The sequence below is a fragment of the Amblyomma maculatum genome, chromosome 2, assembly GCF_055883805.1.
Source record: "Amblyomma maculatum isolate TAMU_Amacu chromosome 2, ASM5588380v1, whole genome shotgun sequence".
Lineage (NCBI taxonomy): Eukaryota > Metazoa > Arthropoda > Arachnida > Ixodida > Ixodidae > Amblyomma > Amblyomma maculatum.
In genome coordinates, this window is record NC_139345.1 from 2,786,662 (window position 1) to 2,807,960 (window position 21,299).

The 21,299-nt window shown below is 42.7% G+C and overlaps 1 protein-coding gene across 5 annotated transcripts in view; it reads left to right on the top strand.

The window, feature by feature from the left end:
- Arp8 (Actin-related protein 8) overlaps positions 1 to 21,299 on the top strand; it is a 99,477-nt gene that overhangs the window by 67,305 nt on the left and 10,873 nt on the right. For all 5 annotated transcript variants that reach the window (XM_084593078.1, XM_084593080.1, XM_084593077.1 and 2 more), the window contains exons 5-10: positions 18 to 191; positions 638 to 748; positions 8,853 to 8,968; positions 11,137 to 11,290; positions 11,428 to 11,502; positions 17,463 to 17,609. In XM_084593078.1, coding sequence (XP_084449204.1) covers positions 18 to 191; positions 638 to 748; positions 8,853 to 8,968; positions 11,137 to 11,290; positions 11,428 to 11,502; positions 17,463 to 17,609 — 777 coding nt within the window. The remainder of the gene's footprint in view (positions 1 to 17; positions 192 to 637; positions 749 to 8,852; positions 8,969 to 11,136; positions 11,291 to 11,427; positions 11,503 to 17,462; positions 17,610 to 21,299) is intronic.

The following is a 21,299-nucleotide window of genomic DNA, read 5'->3' on the forward strand; positions in this document are numbered from 1 at the left end:
GTCTTGCAACCTTTCAGGTACTGTACCTTAATCCCGAGCAACAGTTTCATGTGCACTGGCCCATCAGAAGGGGCCGGCTAAATGTGCACTCGGGCGTGGGAGGCTCCTTGGTGTCTGTGCTCTCCCACTTGGAAGCCATCTGGGGCACAGCCATCCAGCAGTACCTTGAGATCCCACTCAAGGACCTCAAGGTGAGAGGACGCACCTCTGCTGATCTGAGTGGCAAACAGGAAATCAGCTGTTGAACCAGATTCAGAATTGTAGCTGACTGTTCTTGCATGAATAGTAGGATCCATTGATGTGGCCTGGTGGTTGGAGCAGAAACTTGACGCATTTTATGGGAAAGGAGTAGAATAGTGAGAAAAGTGAATACGTGTCACATCCTTGTGGATTCTGTTTATCGTTGCTTAGTGGGCGCAGTTGTGTTTTCTTTTAAAACAATGTTCATAACTTGAAGTGTGGCTGCTGTACTGCACCATTTGTAGTATATTTTTGACTCCTTTGTGTTTATTGTATTTTGTTGTTAGGTTTTACTTGCTCTATTACACAAGTCAGGAATCTTCGTGATCTTGAAACTAGAAACAGAGTTTTTTAGAGTAGTCTTGTATCTGATAGTCCATTTTTATTTTTGTCTAAGCACTACAGGGCTGTGCTGGTTATTCCTGACGTTCATGCCAGAGACCACGTCCGGGAACTGGTGCAGCTCCTGCTTTGCAAGCTGGGTTTTGGCGGCTGCTTTGTTGCTTTGGTGAGCTAGCATTGTTCTTTGTTTTACTAGTTGAAACCCTGCTTTTCATAAGCCATGGAGGGGCAAAGCTGTTGTATTAAAACTGCAGGTATGTGTTTGATGAAAAATTTGATCTATAGTGTGGAAGCTTGGTAGTTTTCCTTGGAACTTGCTGAACATACACTTTTCATGTGTTGACAAAAAAAAACTAACAGCCAGTGACAGCAAGATAGCATAACGAAAATATTTCTTTTTAATAATATGGAAGAGTATTGTAATTGTGGAGGTAGTTGATAAAAAATGGAAGAAAGAATAACCGCATGCCATCTACATGCTGGCAGTAAGGCATGAACCTATGACCTCTGACTGTCACGTTTGTTGCTCTACCACTGAGTTACGGCAGCGGGTGCTCAATCTTCTACTTTTTTACGTATTTACGTCACGTTTTGCCTATTCTTGAGAATGTTTGCCAGTGCCACCCTTGTCCGTAGTGCCAGACGAAGAACATCGTTTGTTACTGCGAATGTTACGTGGATCATGATATAGCGAAGAAGGCGGAGCTGTGGGATATCCCTCTTATGCTAACTATGACATCAAGGCCTCCAGATTTAAAGCTTTCGTTGGGTTTGCCAGAAAACAAATGTAAGGAAGATTACGGTCTTATTGTGAAATACATTCAAAGAAAGCCAGCAGCCATTGACACCAAGAAAGCATAGGGAAATGTTTTTTTTATCTGTTATTTTATTAGTGTGAAAGAATATTGTAATCATGGAATTGATTAGAAAGTACAGTAGACTCGCGATAATTCAAACTTTGATAATTCATACTTTTGGTTAATTCAGACAGAAATCAAATTTTTAGTTGCTTCGTCATGTTTCCAACATATTTCAACACCGCTTAATTCAAACACTGCAATTCGGTTAATTCATACTTTTTGCTTGTCCATACCGGAAAATTATCGGCTATGCGAAAAATCTGAGTTCTTATAACACTACAATAGTGGAAAATGTGAAAATAACTGCACTATGACTTAAAAAAAGAAAGAAAGCGAAGAAGAGCATAACAAACAAATGTTCGAAACAAAAGCCTCCCAAAGGGTGCTGCTCAACTTTTTGTGGCTTGCTAGCCAGTTCAATGGAGAAAAGTCAAAAATAAAACAACACTTAACACTCAAAACTTGTGGAAAAGACGACTGTCCGCCTGTGCTCGTCAAAAATTTTAAAACTGCAGGAGAAAAAAACAAAACAAAAAGGATGCGAAAGTGACGCAAGTAGCGTCGGCCCACTGCGAATCATGTGACCGCTCATGCTTTTTCATTGCCTCCTCTAGAAAGATGCCTGCGGCATCACTCGCTTGCCCATTGGAACTGCTGTGCCTTCAGTTGCAGGCAGTCGTCGAGAAATGGCGCCAGATAGCCCCCTATCTCCGCAAAGGGGGTTGGGGTGGTGTGGTGTTGATGTGGCAGCGGCTGTCCGGAAAGCGCATGCGCAAATGCTTGTTGCAGGCGGGCGCCGTAAGGATCGCGAGCTACCACCTCAGATGGAAAGGAGGAAATAGGGAAATGTAAGGGCAGTGGGTTTTCGGCGCATACAGCAGGCATCTTTCTAGAGAAGGCGATGCCTTTCCTTTCCCTAGTCGGTTGCCCGCGTCGGACGCTCTTTGTGAAAGAAAAATTGGCAGCCATAGAAGAAGTTGACGCTGGAATGAAGAAGACTGCTGTGGCATTGAAGTATGGGATAACTAAAAGTACGCTGACAATGATTGGGAAAGCGAAAGACAAGCTGCGAAACAACGCCAAGTCACTTCGCTCCTGACAGAAAAAGGCTTAGGGAGGCGGCGCATCCGGAGCTTGAGAAGGCAGTTCTCCTTTGGCTTAAGCGCGCTCGGAGCTCCAATCTACCAGTAAGTGGACCGATATTGCAAGAGAAGGCCGAAGAACTGTCTGTGCGCTTTGGAATTGACGATTTCAAGTGTAGTGATGGATGGGTGTCGCGATTCAAGGAGCGACATGGCCTCGCTTTCAAAACTGTAACTGGAGAAGCGGCAGCGGTGAATGTGGCGGTTACTACTGACTGGCAGCAGACGCATCTTCAGAGCCTACTGCTTGAATATTTATAATGCTGATGAAATGGGACTATCCTTCAAGTGCCTGCCTCAGCAAACATTGTGTCGCAAGGGGGAACGTTGTACTGGTGGTAAACTGAGCAAGGAGCGACTCACAGTTGTTTGTGCCAATATGGATGGTAGCCACAAGCCTGAACTTTTGGTTGTGGGCAAATCAAAGCATCCGAGGTGTTTTAAAGGCGTCCAAACTCTACCCGTTTCATATGCAGCAAATTCACGTGCGTGGATGACGCAATCTTTGTTTGAATAGTGGCTGCGGAAACTTGACGTGGTGTTCAAGCGCGATAAAAGAAAAGTGCTGATGATTGTTGACAACTGTCCCGCTCACAGTGATGTGGAGGGCCTGGAGGAAATTCGTCTTGAATTCATTCCTCCAAACACAACTGCTGTTCTCCAGCCTCTTGATCAGGGGGTGATCAAATGTCTGAAGACAAACTACGGAAAGCTACTCCTTAAGAGGATGCTAATATGCATGGACAATTCCATGTCGTACAGCGTAACATTGCTGTCATCGGTGGGAATGCTAGCTGACGCATGGAGTGCAGTAACGCCAGCAACGATATGGAACGGCTTCCAGCATGCCTTCCGCATACCAGGCTACAGCAGTGATACTTTGCCTGACTGCGTTCAAAATGAAAATGAAGACTGCCTCCAAATGGAGAGCGATGATGCAGGGCTAGTGCTTTCTGCCCTCCAAGCACACGACATAGCTGCTGACCTCAGTGAATTTGCAGCTGCTGATGATAACCTATGCGTGTGCAGGGAAGACACTCTGGACAACTTGGTAGCTGAGGTGCTGCCAGCACAGTACAGCAGCCAAAGTGAAGAGGAAGAATCAGAACAACAATCCTCTGTGACAGCAGCACAAGCCTTCAACTACCTTGCCGGGGTCCGGAAATTTCTGACTGCAGCAGAAAATTTTGAAAAAGAACTGGCTGCTCTTACTGGAATAGAGATCTTTGTTCTCAATGCACATGTAAAAAAGAAGCAATCAACAATTCATGATTTCTTCAAACGGTCTAGTCAGCCATAGATTTTCAATAAACTTGTTCTGGATTCTTCACCTCTGCTGTTTTTATTGTGTAATAAAAGAGTAGAAGTGTTTAAAATGTGATTAAAGTGGATACTTAATCTTAATGTGCACTGTAATCTAGCTCAGAGTCATATATGCGAGAACTTCCGATAATTCAAACAAAATCCTGGGGTCCCTTCGAGTTTGAATTAATGAGAGTCTACTGTAGAAGATAAAATAACTACATGCCTGTGTTGTTATATGAACCCATGACGTTTTGATATCAATGCCCCCACAGTTTTCTTATGTAAGCCTCAGTACATCGGTTGCATTCATAGCCTGTCTAGTTTACTGTGGAATATGTAGTGCTCTGTATGTCATTGTATGACACCCTTTCGATGGAAAGTCTAGACATTAAGGGGGGACACCCCTCTTAAAACTTTTTTCCTTATTTATGGGTGGATCTGATTGAAACTTGCACCATTAATGTACTTTTGCATGCTGATTTCAAATATCTGATTAGTTTTCTTGTAGATCAAATAGCTTTCAAATTATTACCTAATTCATGTTCTTCGTTTGGAGGTGAGTTAATTACTAAACACTTTATGGCATGATGAGAATAGCCCTGCCAGAGTGATCTAGAAGGATCATAGAGTGCCGCTAGTCATGAATTAACGTGGTAAAAGAATTTGAACCAAAGTTACAATAAGTCAAACTTTTATGACTAAAAGCCCAAGTTGGCACCTAAGATTGATAATTAATTCTGTAAAGGTTGCCGCATAATAACTATACATATATTTGTCCTACGGCACTGTCGAAGGTTTTCTCTTTCTAACAAGACAAGAATGAGAGCTATAGCACAAATAGACTAAGAGATATCTCTCCTCCAAAATTGCAGCACCCTCAAAATTGCAGTTTTGAGAAAACGAAGAAAAACACTTCACAGCATGTAGGTGTAAATTATGTCAATGATTGATATGTCAACAAGATCAGAAACAGGTGGAAAGTGATCTGAAGCGAAAATTAATGGCCTATGCCAATTTGAGCCAAAGTTACGCAATAGGAAACGTTTGAAAGGAAAATTCCATTTTTGTACCGAAGACAACATAACCTTCTCAGCAAATTTTCTTTTGTGGTCACTGCATTTACCTTGGTTTCATGAGACTCTCAGGATTCCCTTTCTAGAAAAAAAAAAATTTAAAGCAATAGCAAGAACAGGACCAGAGATATTGATCTTTCAAAAATGCAACACTACCAAAATTGGGGGATTGTCGGAAGCACTCAAGTCTCACGGCATTTAATCAGGAAGGGCAACCCCAAAGACCTCATGCTATTAAAATGCACCAGGAGCATAGTCGGGGTGCATGCTGTCGCGGTGTTTTCTTTTTTCTGTTTTAGCAACGCCAAGCGAAGCCGCCCGCTTCTTTGCAGAACGTGCGCTACGGTGCAAGTCCTTTTCTTCAGCTCTCCTGGAGCCAGTTGCTGTCACGTTTGTACTGCATTCTTGCAGAATTGCTGCTGCTGTATGCTTGCAGCCGGCATTGAAGCGCAGCACAGCTTCTGCTGTGGCTGCTTCCACAGCAAACAGTGATGAGTGCCGCTCTTTGTGGATCAAGGTCCAGATGACCGAGTGGAAGCTTTCGTTTGAGTTCTGGGTCTTCCCCCGAATGCACCTCTGCAGCAGGCTCTTCTCTGATCAACGACTATAAACAGGCAAAAGAGCATCAGCCACATCTCTTGGCAGACTGTAATTGTGCTTTGGTGCAGGCTCCTCTTTTGCCTTTGCAGCGTTGTGGCGGCACCATGACTTCTCACCGGTAGGACACAAGCTGTGCTTGGGGCAGTCATCAGCAGATGTGATGTGGTAATATGTCGCCATCACAGCTCGCTGCATGGCATCCACATCACCTACATTTGATCGAAGCGCTCGGCCATAATATATTGCCAGCTTGTCAACTAGATCAGCTGTCAGCCTTCCTCTGCCGCCAAGACTTTGATTCCCTGCACCCTTGTGCCTCTGCAAGAGGTTGCGCAAAGCTGCTCCCATACGCTTGTGCACATGATTTATGCAGTCCTCTTTGACTATTTCAATGTAGCCATAGATTGCAGCATCTTTAAGAGCATTGAATGTGCGACTGTCCCCATCGCATAGCATGGTTGTGTAGCGCATGTTGTGGCGCTGCAGAGATCTTTCAAACAGAATTTTGCCAGCCTCTACCTCCATTTGACCAGCCTTGGAGTTGGTGTTTTTTTGGCACTGGTGGCGTGATTTCCAAAGTTCGTAGCCGTCAGTGTTTGGCTTGGGACCAATTTCGCAGCCCAGACAAAAGTTTGATAACACCACATAATCAAGCACATAACCAGTGAAGAGTTCCACCACGGCACCGACGCCTATATGTGATGAGTGTCCGCGCGTCATCCATGTGCCGTCGTAGCACACGGCAATGTTCCCCCTATGCCCAAAACACAAGTCATCGTAGACCTTCGCCACTGCCTGCGCGGCTTGTGCCATAGCGGTCGTGGCGGCTCGGGTAGCAGCAGGTTGCAGTGTGTTCTTCAGATGCCGTTGAAACGTCTTGTTGTGCATACCGCGCCGCGAGAACCCCATCGCCGAAAAGATATCGTTCATTGCTGTCTGGCCGTTACCGGTCGACAGCATTGCTCGACTAGCCAGAATATTCAGCTCAAAAGGATTGCACCTTTTCTCGCCGTCAACCCTCCGCGAGTTCCACTCGGCCGCAATCTCACCGCAGTTGTCGCACAGCACGATCAGTTTTACGGCGAGGCCATAGCTCCGGTCACTGGTAACTAAACGCACGCATCCACGACACGTTTTGCACCGCACGGCATCCAGAAGGATATTCACAATGCTGATGTCAATTACCGCATAGGAGGCTGTTCCGTCCGCATCTGACTCTGCGGACGCACCACTTGCATCGGCGAACAGCGCGGTCTTTCGTGCCGTCGCCGGCGTCGATACCAGTCTATCAAGCGTAGCCTGCTCACGGGCACTCACTTGGGTTATGTCACTGTTAGTGACAGGCGCGGTGTCAATTCGTACACGACTGCAGTCGGCACGAAGAACGGCGCCGTTGTCCAGCGGAATCGGAGAAGCGTCGCCGCCCGCAACGTGATCGTCACACAATCCCGCAGCACTGGCACTTGCTTCTTGCACAGTATGCAACGATGTCGCATTCTTAACGCGTTTCTTCGGTTGCTTTCGCCCGAACTTGTGCAAAGAGCGGTACTTCTTCGCGCCTGGCATGACTCTCGCGTTGCACTAGCGTGGTCGGCAGAAAGACAAAATGGCGTCGCTGGGAGTCCGCTTTCCAGGGCTAGCTTGCCGGAACCAACCAAACGACGCCATTTTGATCACGTGCCTTAACCGGCCAATAGTAGCGCGTGCTGCATGCTATCTTTTTGTTTGTTTTTTGGCATAGAGTTCCTTACACTAACTAGAGGGAAAGCTGAGGGCGCTGCACTTCAGCCACCATGGGCGCGCTAAGAATCATGGGCCGGTGTGCTACTTGTTGCGGGACAGTCGGTTTTTCTCGAGTACGTGGAGTGGCGTTACTGCAATGTTTTTTTTTCGTTATCATCATCATCTGAAGCTGCGTACATAGACCGCGAAAGCCATAGTAGCGAAGGCGCAAAAGCAGACGTCGCCAATAAATGGTTTCTGTTTCCCGAAATGCCACTAAAAACTTCCTTAAGTGATGGCACAACGATAAATATTTTCAATACATTTTTTATTTCAAAGTTTGCCTATTAAGTGCGAAATATTGGTATTTGTGCTGCTCAAAACTAAGCCAATAGGAGAAAGGGCCATCGCTTATATTGGATAAATCTCACACTGGCATTCTGTTTCTCTCTCTTTTTGCAATTTATAGTCACAATATTCAATCTTAGGACATTATTTACGGTAGGACAACGTTTATCTTTGCATTAGTTTTGGCCAAAAGTTGTAGTTCTGCACTCGGTAGCTCACCGGCCCATGATGCTTTGAGCGCTTTGAGCGCCCATGGTGGCTGAACTGGCCGTCTGGAAACTCCATGTTAACTCCCATAGACGGCAGCACAGCTTTCCCTCTAGGTAAGAGTAAGAAACTCTATGTTTTTTGGGGGGAAGGCGGAGCGCACAGGGTTGCTTTCCGAAAGAAAAAATAAGCCGAAAGCGCGCGCTTTCGAACGAGACCAAAATCGCCGCGGTGGAACGCGTAGTTCTCATGCGCCGGGCGATCGAAATTGGGTGTCGTTTGTCCACAATTTAAAGGGCAGTGGGTGTGGTACTGCATTTTTTAATCGCTATAACTTCATAAATACGCGGGGTGTAAGGATGAAAATTTGCGTGCAGATGCGGAATGGTGCAAGGAATACGAAAATGAAAAAATTGAAAATCCGATTTTCGGGCCGATTTTCGGTGCCAAAGAGCCGTGTCCCCCTTCTGAATAATAAAAAAGAAAGTGTGGAAAGTGAGCATGTATAGATATGTCCAAAATTTTATTATGAAAGCCATTTATTGTGTTTACTTTTTTAAATATTACTCACTTGCTTAAATGTTTAAACTGTCTGTCTTAGTGTACAGTAGCAATAATGTGGTACTACTGTGTTTTTCATCAGATTCTTTTCCTCAAGAAGTGAAGCAATTTTTATTTAGAATGATTAAAATGCCTTAAACTTGTGATCCTAAATGTTTTCATGCTCTGCAACCTACTGCACAGAAGTAGCAATGTTTGCAGTGGCATCACTTAATGAGCAGGTGATAGGGCTGTGAAGGATGTGCCACTTGTTCTTCAGCTATCTTTTTTATTCTGCTTCTTTTCATTCTGCTAAAAGCAGATGCAGAACACAAGTCTATATTCTTTTTTGCCAGTGGCAGTGAGATTTAAAGTCCATGAGAAATTGTTGTGACAGTTTCCATTTTGTGAAAGTGAAAAATTACAGTCTTTGTGCAAGTTCATGTAGCTGAGGCTTTCTTCTTCAACACTAGGAGTCTGTCTGTGCTACATTTGGTGCGGGCTTATGCTATGCTTGTGTCGTGGATGTTGGAGACCAGAAGACAAGTGTGTCCTGTGTTGAAGATGGCATATCTGCACGAACAAGCAGGTGAGCATTGGTTATCTCCTGGAATAGATAGCCACCTTGTGGTTAGATACAGGAAACATTCATGAAGGGTCTGACATGGCATTACTTTTTCATTAATTTGTAATATAATGAATTACTGCAGGGCAGTAATTGTGGAGCAAAAGTAATTAATTCCTTTTGAAATTACATTTATTAAAGTGCAGTGTTTCTCTTTTAACAGACAATACGAGAGGATGCTGCAAAAGCAGGAACAGCTTGCGGCAGTATTGAGCCAGCTTAACGGATCGGCAAAAAGGGACAGCATTGATTAGAATTTTGCGTCTGACACATGGGATGTCCTGTATAGCTGACTCACTTACTATGGCTGTGCTATGCATAGTCGCAACTTCTCCCCAAGCAGCAAGATGTGAGGTGCCAAAGGTCCATTGACACTGAAGGGACAGATAGTGCAAGGTGGATGGAGTTCAAAGCTAGTTGGGAGTGCGGTGCAGTGGCACTCCCTGTTGCGTTGGCTAGGAAACAGTGGCGCCTGGCTACACTTGTCACCACCGGGCTAGAGAGGGTTGGTGTTGGGCGAGACAGGTGGAAAGGTCCATGGCGTGAACATTTTTGAGTGCGAGGTGCCAAGGTTTAATCTTGGGACCACGGAAGCGATAATAATCTAGCTTCTTCGGGGGTTTCAAATGGTGGAGACAATTCCGAGTTGGCAAGATGCTGGGTTTGCCACTCATTGTCTTGAGCGCAATGGAAGTGACAAACATTTGACCATGCTTCTGTTTTGTTGTTTTTTGCATTTTTGAAATTATTTCTTTAATAGCGCATGCTATAGGAAAGAGGGAGGGAATAGCTGTCTGGGACGAAATTTGGCGGGAAGCCAGAAGGATATGTGTGTCGGGTCTGCAATGAGGTTAGTGTTTTGTTTACTAGGTTTTCTTAGTTTTTGTAAAAATGAAAACTTGAAAGTAGTTTAAAAGTAATTGCATTGCTCAAAAGAAGCAATTGTAATGTCATTGCTTTTGGGAAGAGTAATTAGTAATGTAATTTATTGCATTTTTGCAATTTTATGCAAAGTAATTACTAATGTAATTTAATTCCTTTTAAGAAGTAATTTTGCCATGTATGTAAATTAAAAGATGGGCATCACTTTTTGACCCTGTTTCTTGAGTTCACTTATGCAACAAGGCAGCTATTACTTCAGTTCATGGAAATAGTGAGCATGAGAGTAGACAAGAGCGTACATTCATTGTACTGTGAGAATTATGCACTAATGGTCCTAGTCATGTATTTTACATTGGTGATTTATCAGGCAGGAATATGGAAAACATCAACTGCCTTTGTTAATTTTCAGATGCATGCATTATAAATGCACATAAATGGCTCTTCTTATTGCCTGGATATATTTACTGGTTCGTTTATGTGCATTGAAATGAGTGCCTAACATAAGTAAGCTCTTTTTAGGAACCTCAAGTGATTAGAAGCTTTCTTCATTATATCAGAAGTTTGTTTTAGCAAAAATGCCCCTAGAAAAATTGTGTGAGCATGCTAAGTGTGTCCAAATACATGTTATATAAGAACAATCACTAAAATAGTATTGAGGAGAAAATAATGGCAAGTAGAACTTTTATTGCACTATACATGAAGAGATCTGAGACCAAAACATGAAACCAGATTATGTACCTCACTTAAAAATGGCATTCGTGTAGTTTTATAAGTATAGGTGTCCACCGAAAAGTGAAACAGATACCCCAACTTCCTTTCCCCAAAAACCAGCTTACTCGCAAAAAACTATTTTTAAATATTTGCAGAATGAAAAGGCAATGTTCAAGGTGCTATCGTCTATATTCCTAAGGCATTGAATAAATGTTCCCCTAAGTTTTAACCGAAGAACACTGGAAACAATTTGCCTGAACCTATCTTTTTTTTTTTACAATGAGTCGTATGGGAAATCAGCCAAGTTGTCTTACATTGTTCATCTTATCTGGGAATTCATTTCAGCAAAGTTCATCTTAACGAGAGTCTATTGTATTCTCTATGAACTAGTTGCTTGTCACAATATCTGTGTATGGACTTTGTGTAATTGAATAAAAAAAAAACTTCTTGATTCTAATATGCAGTAATATGCATTGTGATTTTTGACTCACAATGTGCCTTGTTTTCTGCTTTCTTGTTTCTTATTGCAAAAATGGAAGGCTGACAATGGAGTACGGGGGAGCTGACATTACACATCTGTTCCACTACCTGCTGCGCAAATCGGGGTTCCCTTACACAGAGTGCAACCCTGCAAGGATCACAGATGCCATGCTGCTGCAAGATCTCAAAGAGAACATGTGCCACGTTAACCTTGTAAGCACTGAGGGATCACTTGCTTTCTTTCCATGCTCTTGCTTAGTAGAATTCAGGGAGTCAAGTGTGTGGGATTGTACGTATCTTTTTTTCCGGTCTGGTAACCAGTATCCACAGTGATCTTTATTTCTTTATAGGACATTTGTGGAGCGCAAGAGCGCTCTTTCCAAGTGAAACAGCCAGGAAAACCTCTAGTGGAGTTCAAAATCAAGGTTTGTGCATACTATATTTTTTGCATCCCTTTCCTTTGAGCCCCATGTTTTAGGCCTTTTGGGGGGAGGAGAGGGGGGAGAGCTCTAAAGCTCTTCTCAGGCCCCTTTATAGCTTTGACTCCTCCTTTCTTATGTTTAGTTGCTGTCTATGTGTCTGCTGCGCACGGTCATCTTAAGCCACGGGCCACCACGGATCATTATAAGTGACAGTGGGCGTCAGTTCACTGCAGATGTCATCGAAGACCTCCTGTGTCTCTGCGCAATAACTTTTCGCCACTGGACGCCCTATCACCCGCAAACAAACAGCTTGACTGAGCACATGAACTGAACGTTGCCCAATATGCTGCCAATGTACGTGACCGCGGATCACAGAAACTGGGACACGATCCTGCCTTTTGTAACCAACGCTTTTAACACTGCGACCTATGAAACGACCGGTTACAGCCCTTTCTTTCTTCTCTACGCCCATCTACCGCGCTATATCCTAGATACAATCTTGCCATTCTCAGTCAGCGACGATCTCGGCATTGCAGAGACCCTGTGCCTCGTCGAAAAATCTCGGCGAATTGCCCGCTTGCTGACTGTAGCTTGTCAAGAACGCTTCAAGGCACACTGCAATGAGCACCGTCGATATGTTACCTACCCTCCAGGTGATGTGATCTGGCTTTGGCTACCACTTCGCTGGCGTGGCCTTCACCAGAAACTGTTGATGCACTATGATGGATCTTACGTCGTTATTATTACCCCCATCGGTGATGTCACCTACGAGATTGCGTGTCTAACTGCGACAGGTCGCCATTCGTCGAAGACAGAACTTTCTCATGTTGCGCGCTTGAGGCCCTGGTACTCTCGTGAGACTGCTTAACTCGCCCAATGTACTTCGGCAGTGCAGGGGAAATTGTAGCGGTCGTGAAGAAGATGAGGCGGTAGGTGCTGTGGAGGAGAAGGATGTTTGTTAGTAGGGCGTGCGCGCAGAGCCTGAGAGACTAGTGGCTGTCTGTTCTGCCTCGAGTCCTCCCCATCATCTGTGTTCATCTGTGATTAAACGCATCTCATCCATGACAATATTAATTTTCAGGATGAGCAACGAAGAGGCATATTCAAATAAAATTATTCAGTGAAGCAGAAGCACATATATGGGATCCACAGCGCACATTTAGAGTCACACGTATAATGCGGCAATGATAATTATAATTTTGTATCCAATGTGCGTGTTTAGTCTTCAATACAACATCCTAAGGGCCCTGAGTCTTACAATGTACAATAAGCTCTAATGGATGACTTCAGGGTTGATACTAATTATTCCTGTTGGCCTGCTGTTCAAAGCATTAGCCACGTTGTGAGGAGCATTTGGACAGTCGCAGATTCTGCCTTGAACTCAACTGTTCGATTCTTCCCAAGCAAAGTCACACAAAGCAAAACACCTTCAATGGTGAAAGTCTTCTTCTTAGGCCTGAATTAACTCTTGACGAATAGCTAATAATGACGCATTTTCTATAAAACGCATTAAGCTACGGGTGACACTAGCCATTTGGATTTGAGAAAGATGTAATTGAAATTTGGTACACTTATTTTTGACTCTGTAGTCAACAACTTTCTGTTCACAGCACGTTTCGCCGATCGAGTAAGACTGACATTACAGCCAAACTATCGGTTCAGTGGCGACATCTCTTGAGATGTTTGTGAAGTTTCCAGAACGATTCGCTAGCAAAATACATTAGCTCTTAGCGCACTGTCTACCATTAATAATTTACGATGCATAGCATAACATATAAATTGGTCATACACCATGACAATTTGTTAAGAACATGATGAATCTAAGTACTCCTCATCAAATAGTGAGGAGATGTTTTTATCAATTTACCTCTATATCACAAAACAGTGTTTGTACCAAAGAATACCAAAATCTGCTGCTCAGGTGGTTGGCTGTAAGTGGTAAATAGTATATTGAGGATCATTTTTCAGAAGTCTTCATTTTTTGTTTGAATTTGTATAACACAATGACTATGGTTTTCTAATAGTGCCTGCAAGCTCTTGCCAGACCGTTTGTTTCTGGCACTTCTGTTAATCTATGTTCATAGTAAACTCGACGTTCCATAGCACAACAAGACAACGAGGCACCCACTAGCCCTCACTCTCACCCTGCTGAATTTATAGTGAGCAGAACAGATTTGCAATGTTCTGTCATGCCTATTTAAAGGCATGTCAACTGCACATAAATATTCGATCAGTTAATTTCATGGCCTCATTGATTAAGTGCTGTGTATCACTAAATTGCAACACTGCGCTTGAAAGCAATCGCTCTAATGAATGTTCTAAATGCCCAGACAGATGTGAGTCTGTCCTGATACCTTCGTAAGCAAATACTATGGCTCTGCCTGGACTTTCAGCCAACCAGAAAGAAAAGAACGAAAGCTCTGAGAACAGTAGAAATCAAAAAAATCTTTAAAGCCCTTATTGCAGTGGGGCAGTGTGCACTCAACTGTCGAGCATCACTGATGTTGGAATAAAAATTTGATTTGATTTAATCCTAGGAATATGGGAAATGCGGACTTAATTCTGGCTGCTGTGGCCATATTTCTATGGAGTGAAGTGCAAAATGCCCAAGTGCTGTACAATGTCGGTTCGCGTGTGAAGGCATTACTTTAATGTCAGGAGCAAACAGATGTGTTCGCTGTTATGTTAAATATGTGTGGGAAGCAACCTTCTGTTTCCATGTGCCATAGATTTTGTCCTACTGATCAAAACATCGCAAACCATATTCAAGCAGCTCTGCGACATTGAAGATGCAGTGACAAGGTGACAAGGAGCACTCTTCTTCAGCTTGTTGACAAATTGAAAAGCAAGACTTTGATGCCAATTTTCTTATGCGCATTTGCAAAGAAGGTGAAGAGGCTTCTTTTAATGACATAGCAGATGTTACAAAGTGATAAAAACAAAGTCAGTGCATTTATTTTTTTGCTGTCATTCAAAATTTATAGATGTCTTTGCTTAAGAATATGGGCAAAGTGCTGTTTGCCTCAGTGGCACTAACAGTGCTGCTGGTTGTACTCATCTCTTTCCTTTGTAGTTGTGAAAACATCATAGTGTTACATATTGGTAGGTGCATTTGTTGTGCAGTTTGAGACGACAGCATGCTTCAAGGAAACACTAGATCATGGAGCCCTAGACTCAGTTTTGAGCACTTCATGATTGATTTGCTGACAAGCAGAGGAGAATGTCATTAACACTGTATTCCCAGAAATCAAAGTAATGTTCTGCGACTTTCATTGAGAGTAAGCATGGGAAAGACGGGTGCAAGTAAAGAAGCCACTCGAATTCATTACCAGGTGCAGCATTGACCTTCACACCACAGGAATTTGAAATACTACAAGCAGCTGAAAGGAAATACTACTGCTACAGTTTCTCGGAAACTTGGTGTGGGTTGCCTATGCAGACACCCTTAGATCTCCTGGCAATACTAGGCAGTCTGTGCATTGTTGCACAGATAAACTTTTTTAGGTCTTTCCTCAGGATAATATTGCTGCATAAAATCATTTTCTTTTTCCCTGGAAAGGTCCACCTTGCATAATTGTAGCTCGTAAACTTGATTTATCTGGCTTTTTTTTTTTTTTTTGCATAATATTTTTAGACATCTCTTTGAGCAAATGTAGTGTCCTGCTCAAAGCACTGTTTTATTGTGGCTGGCATTAGACTGGCGTTACTGTGCTTGTAAGACAGCAAGGGCTGACAGTTTTCATGCTATTTGTGCTTTCTCGCGTGTGATTGTCCTTCCTTTGTTATAAGCTAGCACTATCCCACACACCACAAAAAGGTGCATGAAATATGTGGTGTGTGACTCGATAATTTTTTTTTTTATAAAATGTTGCCTACAACAAGACGTGCTTAGTGTTTATGTTCAATTTTCAGCACTTTTTATTGAAAACTCTGTACACTGCCACTACTGAACGCTATGGTTAATTTTAATGGCATTTTTTTATGTTGCTTTTTCATGCGAAGTTTAAATTTGCTCGGGATTTGTTTTTGTTTTTTTTTTGTTTTTGTAGCTATCTTTATTGCCCATCCATCCCTTTATTTTAAATTTGCAGCCTGTGAATAAACAAGTCTATGGTATGTGTTGCAAATTATGATTTTTATGTGCATTTTTGTTCCCGGGCTTTGCTGGAGAACAGAGCAAGGTCAAATGACTGTTTCAGGTTTTATATATTTTTTTATTCTATACTAATTTACTTGTTGACCTTTTCTTGCAACTCCCGAGGCTAGCGGATGAGTTGTTACATTTATGCTAGTGCTTTTTGAAGCTGCTCGGTGATTTAAAAGAAAAACCTGCATTGCATTAGTGGAGATGCTGTAATGCGAGTGTGCTGCTTATATAGTACATGGGCGCAACTAATTCAGCATTTTAGGGTACGTGCAGAAGTTCACTTTGTACGCAAGGGCGCTTCAAATTATCTAATACAAAATTTTCTTTCTAAAGCTATGAAAGATATGCCATATAGCCTCCTATATGGCAAGGCAGACATCATGTACATTATCGAGCTTAATGATTAGACGATTAAATAACTAAAATTACCCAATCAGCTTTTTTACTTTTCATTTTAGGGGCCAATATTACAGGTATATCATCACTATGCATAAGACTGTGCACTCCACAGGGCCTCTAGTGCTAAAGATTGACAGAGAATGTCAGGATTCAGCATGACATATTTGAGGTGGACAGTTGCTGTTTCCACGGTAGCATAGGATGATACCGTGTTCACATTTCTTCGCTAAAAAACAGGCAATAAATAAAAGTATGGCCAAACCTCGGAACAAATAAGTCTCCTAGCTCCACGTGTGCACCCTATGCGCATATGTACGCTGCTGGCTGGCTAGCAGATGATCCAAGTATGCATCCATACTAAGGAAGATTTGCTGCTGTGCCACAGGATGCACTTTCTGTTCACTGCACGTTTCGTCGATCGAGTAAGACTGACATTACAGCTGAACTATCGGTCAGTGGCGACATCTCTTGAGATGTTTGTGAAGTTTGCTGAACAATTCGCTAGAGAAATACATTAGCTCTTAGCACACTGTCTACCATTAATAATTTACGATGCATTGTGTCACATATAAATTAATCATACACCATGACAGTTTGCTAAGAGCATGATGAATCTGAGTAGTCCTTGTCAAATAGTGAGGAGATGTTTTTGTAATTTACCTCTATATCACAAAACAGTTTTTATACCAAAGGATACCAAAATCTGCTGCTCATGTGGCTGGCTGTAAGGGTTAAATAATATATTGAGGATCATTTTTCAGAAGTCTTCATTTTTTGTTTGAATTTGTATAACACAATGACCATGGTTTTCTAATAGTGCCTGCAAGCTCTTGCCAGACCGTTTGTTTCTGGCACTTTTGTTAAACTACGTTCATAGTAAACTTGATGTTCCATGGCACAACAAGACAACGAGGCACCCACTAGCCCTCACTCTCACCCTGCTGAATTCATAGTGAGCTGAACAGATTTGCAACATTCTGTCATGCCTATTTGAAGGGGTGTCAACTGCATATAAATATTTTATCAGTTAATTTCATCACCTCATTGGTTAGTGCTGTGTACCAATAGATTGCAGCATTGGGCTTGAAAGCAGTCGCTCTGAAGAATGCCCCTGCTTGACTCTGCTGCACGTGACGGAAGAAAATATTTGATTTGTTCGAATAAATCAGCTTCGGAAATAGTGCAACAGTTTCATTTGAGGTTTGTAGGGATTCTGTTTTACCTTGCGGCCAATAGCATCTACTTCTTTGTGTGTCGTAGAGCGACTTGAAAGCATACCTGGAAAATAATGTGTGCCTATAACTGTCCTTCTTTAATTGATTATATACCTGTAAGTTTCCAAACTGCCTCTACTTTTTTCCTTTTTTTTTTTTTGATGAGGGTTTGGACTGAATATGAGTGCACTAACTTGCGGCAGGTTGGCGACGAGTGCCTAATAGCTCCCCTGGCACTATTCCGGCCAGACATGCTGGGCGTCACTGGGCCCAAGCAGTCCAGAGGTCACCCAAGAAATCCAGGAGACCCCCACGACCCGCTGGACGAGCACTTTCTCCTGCAGACACAGGTGAGGTGGTGGAGCAGATGGCTCCTACGTCTATTGCATGCACAAAAGATTCAACATTAAATAATTTAGTGCTAATTTAAAGAACCGCATGCAAGTAAAACATGTTTCTGCTTTACTATTATCTACCTTTCACTTACTTCAGAGTTTCCCACATTTGTCACTGAAATGGCAACTTTCTATCCAAGCCAATAAACGTTTATTGCTGAAAACAGCCAAGCGCACGACAATCAACCAGCTGCTCGTTGACGTGCTGGCAGCACCAGGTATTGTCAGAAGTCTGCGTTTTGCTGTCATGTGGCCTGTTAATAAAAAGATGAAGAGCCTGTTGGATTCGAGCAAGTGCACAGACATAGGCACCTTGTTTGCCACCAGAATGTAATTTTATAGAGTGAGCTCTTCTTAGCTCATTCCTCAGTTTCATGCCGTTGGTGCCCTCAGCAAATCTGCCATAGTTGGAAGGCGACAGAGTGGAGAACAGGAACCCCTCTACATTTTAGGGGTGCGAGGAGACAGCTGGCTTAGTAACTTGATTATGCAGAGAGGGGGCCACCATGAAAGCAGGAGGTTATAATGAGAACATCAGAATTCAGAGGACTTAGTAATGGCTTGTCTAAACAGAAGTGCAGGCTGTCAGTACTGTAAGCAACCGGTCGAAAGAAGTTCACTTCAGAATGTAACTGCACTTCTGGGCAGGTCTGTGTTCACATCTGTGTCTCTGATTTTGTGAGCCTAAATGTCTGTGGAAAATGTTTTGCTGCCACGCCACAGCTAACACTCAAGACATTTGCATTATGAAGCCATAACAGTTCAGGGATTTTTTTGTAGTCTGCGTAAATAACCAATAAAAACTGTGGTGTTGCTTTGCACCCTGTTTTACATGCAACACATTGGAGAAGGGTGGGTGTTTTACATTTTACCTCCATCTAAATGTGGCTTCTGCAGCCTAGAACCAGTTTCTGAACTCGTGCTGAACATCAATTTCAACACGTTATTAAAAGCTTCAATAGGTAATTGTGGGTCATGTTAGTACACAGAACTGTACAATAGCTGATGCAGAAGCATGGATATACACTAGCCAGTTATCAATCGAACGTTAGAGTCATTTGTTGTCATGAATTTTGTGAAACACTGTGTTGGACTTATCACAATGGGAAAGTTTTCGTGAGTAATAACCAGTAGTAACCAGATTGTAGGGTATTCCAGTCTGAATTTTCCTCTGTCACCCTCAGCTGAGCATGTATGTTGGTGACCTATTAATGACCTATAACAGAGGTGTTTCTGTGTGATGCACTCTGTTGCTTAATTTTTGCTGTTTGGCAAAATGGCCTGTTTTCCAGCTTCGACTCTATTGCATGCTTGAGTAATGTAGTGCTAGGGCAAGCTTGCTGTCTGCCCAGGTCTTCCTCTCTGACGCTTACCCTGCCTGCAGACTTCCTTTTGCATGACTTTATTGGCCCATGATCCCTTTCCCAAGTACTTCACTCCAGAAGAGCCGAGTGCTAGGCTGAGGGAAATCTTGTACCCATTGAAAATTGGTGGGTAACCGGCGACATCTTGGATTGAACCTGGTAGTACCTCCCCAATATGAGGCGGATGCTCTATCACAAGGCCACCGCTTCAGTGCAAACTTCTGATCTCACTCTCCTCACAAGCTATATGCGTGACCTGTATGCTCTGTTTTTTGATCGGTGATGTGATTGGCCAGAGCCACCTGGGAGCAGCATTTGCAGCAGCTGAAAGTCTTTTTGCACAGGAAGGTGAGCCTATGGCACAGATATGAACTGTATTTTCTGGTATACAATTTGCTGCCTTTGACAGGGTTTCCTGCCGTTGCGACTACGTAGCATAAAAAATGATGCACCGCTGTGCCTCTAGCTATACTTAAATAGAAAATCGACACCTAAATGTTAAGAAAGAGTAGAGTTATAGGTATATTAGAAAATTTTATCGTATCGTGATCTACTGCTGTGAACCGCTTCTGCGGGGACCCAGCTGCACACAGTGTAGCAGGTGTGTGCTGTTCGAGGCCACTTGTATTTGCGCAGACAGCCTGAAGAAGTTCATGGCAGTGTATTGCGCTATGCAAAAATTATATATTTGATATGTATTCATATTTATTATATTTATATTTTGTTAGCCTCCATGAAATATAAATAAATATAAATATTATATGTAAATATAAATATAAACGAAAAGCTAACGAAAATGGTTCTACTTAAGTTAAGGACAATGCAGAGGGCTACGGAGCGAAAAATGATAGAGGTAACGTTAAGAGATAGGAAGCGTGCAGAGAGGTTCAGAGAAGTTACTACATTCTAATGGAAATCAAGAAGAAGAAATGGACGTGGGCAGGACATGTAAGTGCTAAGAGAGGATAACCGATGGTCGTTTAGGGTAACAAACTGGATTCCAAGGGAAGGAAAGCGTAGCAGGGGGCAGCAGAAAGTTAGGTGGGTGGATGAGGTTAAGAAGTTCGCAGGGGTCAAGTGGATGAAGCTAGCACAGGACCGGGCTAATTGGAGGAATATAGGAGAGGCCTTTGCCTTGCAGTAAGTACAGTCCAGCTGATGATGATGTTTGTATTTATATTAATTATATTTATATTTAAGAGGGATGTGTGAATATTGAAGCTTTCTTATGAATCGAATAATAATCTCGGAAAAAATGGCTTTGAATATTGAATCAAATACTGAATATCTGATCAGTGAAAAAAAAAAAGGAATGGATTAAAAAATAGCAAATATTGTTTATCGTGTTTATTTTGTAATTCACATGGTCTTCGCAAATAAAATTAATCTTGAATTGCAGAGAAGTGTATACCCTGCTGAAAAACTCAGGATAAATCTTATACAGGATTCTGTACACCATTTATTTTTGTACAGGAAGGACCTGCACGAAACTGGCTGAATGTATTACACTGCTATCGAATATAGCAAACTGTCATTAATTTGGCGTTCAAGGGACCCGAAAAAAATGTCCAAATTAACCGAAAGCTCGAATGATTAAATGGACCTGAAATAAAGTGTTGAAAACCGTTTTAATTTTATCTGATGAATACCTGCATGATGGTTGCCTGCATTTGAGACTAAACTGAAGTGACGATATCTTTTTTTCCGGTTCTGTCAGGTACTACTTTGCTTTGCACAAACTTTTGGGAAGGCCTTCTTCACAAGGTCTTTTACAAATTCGAAATTCTGAATATTCACACACCCCTATTTAAAATGTAATTCTGTCAGCAGCATCACATAATCGTACAACGGCCACCTTGAATGAGATGACTGTGTCACGAAGCGGACACGCCACTGCATCCTACTCTAGTTATATTGCGGACAGTTTTGATTGCAGATTCGCATTTGTTTGACTTCAGGTGTGTTTCAGCATGGTTCCACATGCGAAGCAGAGAAGCTGTGATGTGGGAAGTTGTGTGCCATTGAATGTATGCTAATGAGTGAGAATTTGGCAGCAGGGAGGCAGCAGCTTATGAGAGCGAGAAAATTATCTGGCACTGTTACAAACTTGCGAGACCATTCCATTTGATGAAGCCAACAAGGAAGTCAGGCCGCAGGTAGAAGGCACTCCTATTAGAGCTCTAGGATCATTTGCATCATAGCACCTGTTATGGGTACGTGTTTGTCACAGCTTCCAGCGTAGAGATCCATGTCTTGTTTCCATTGAGGACAAATAGAAGTT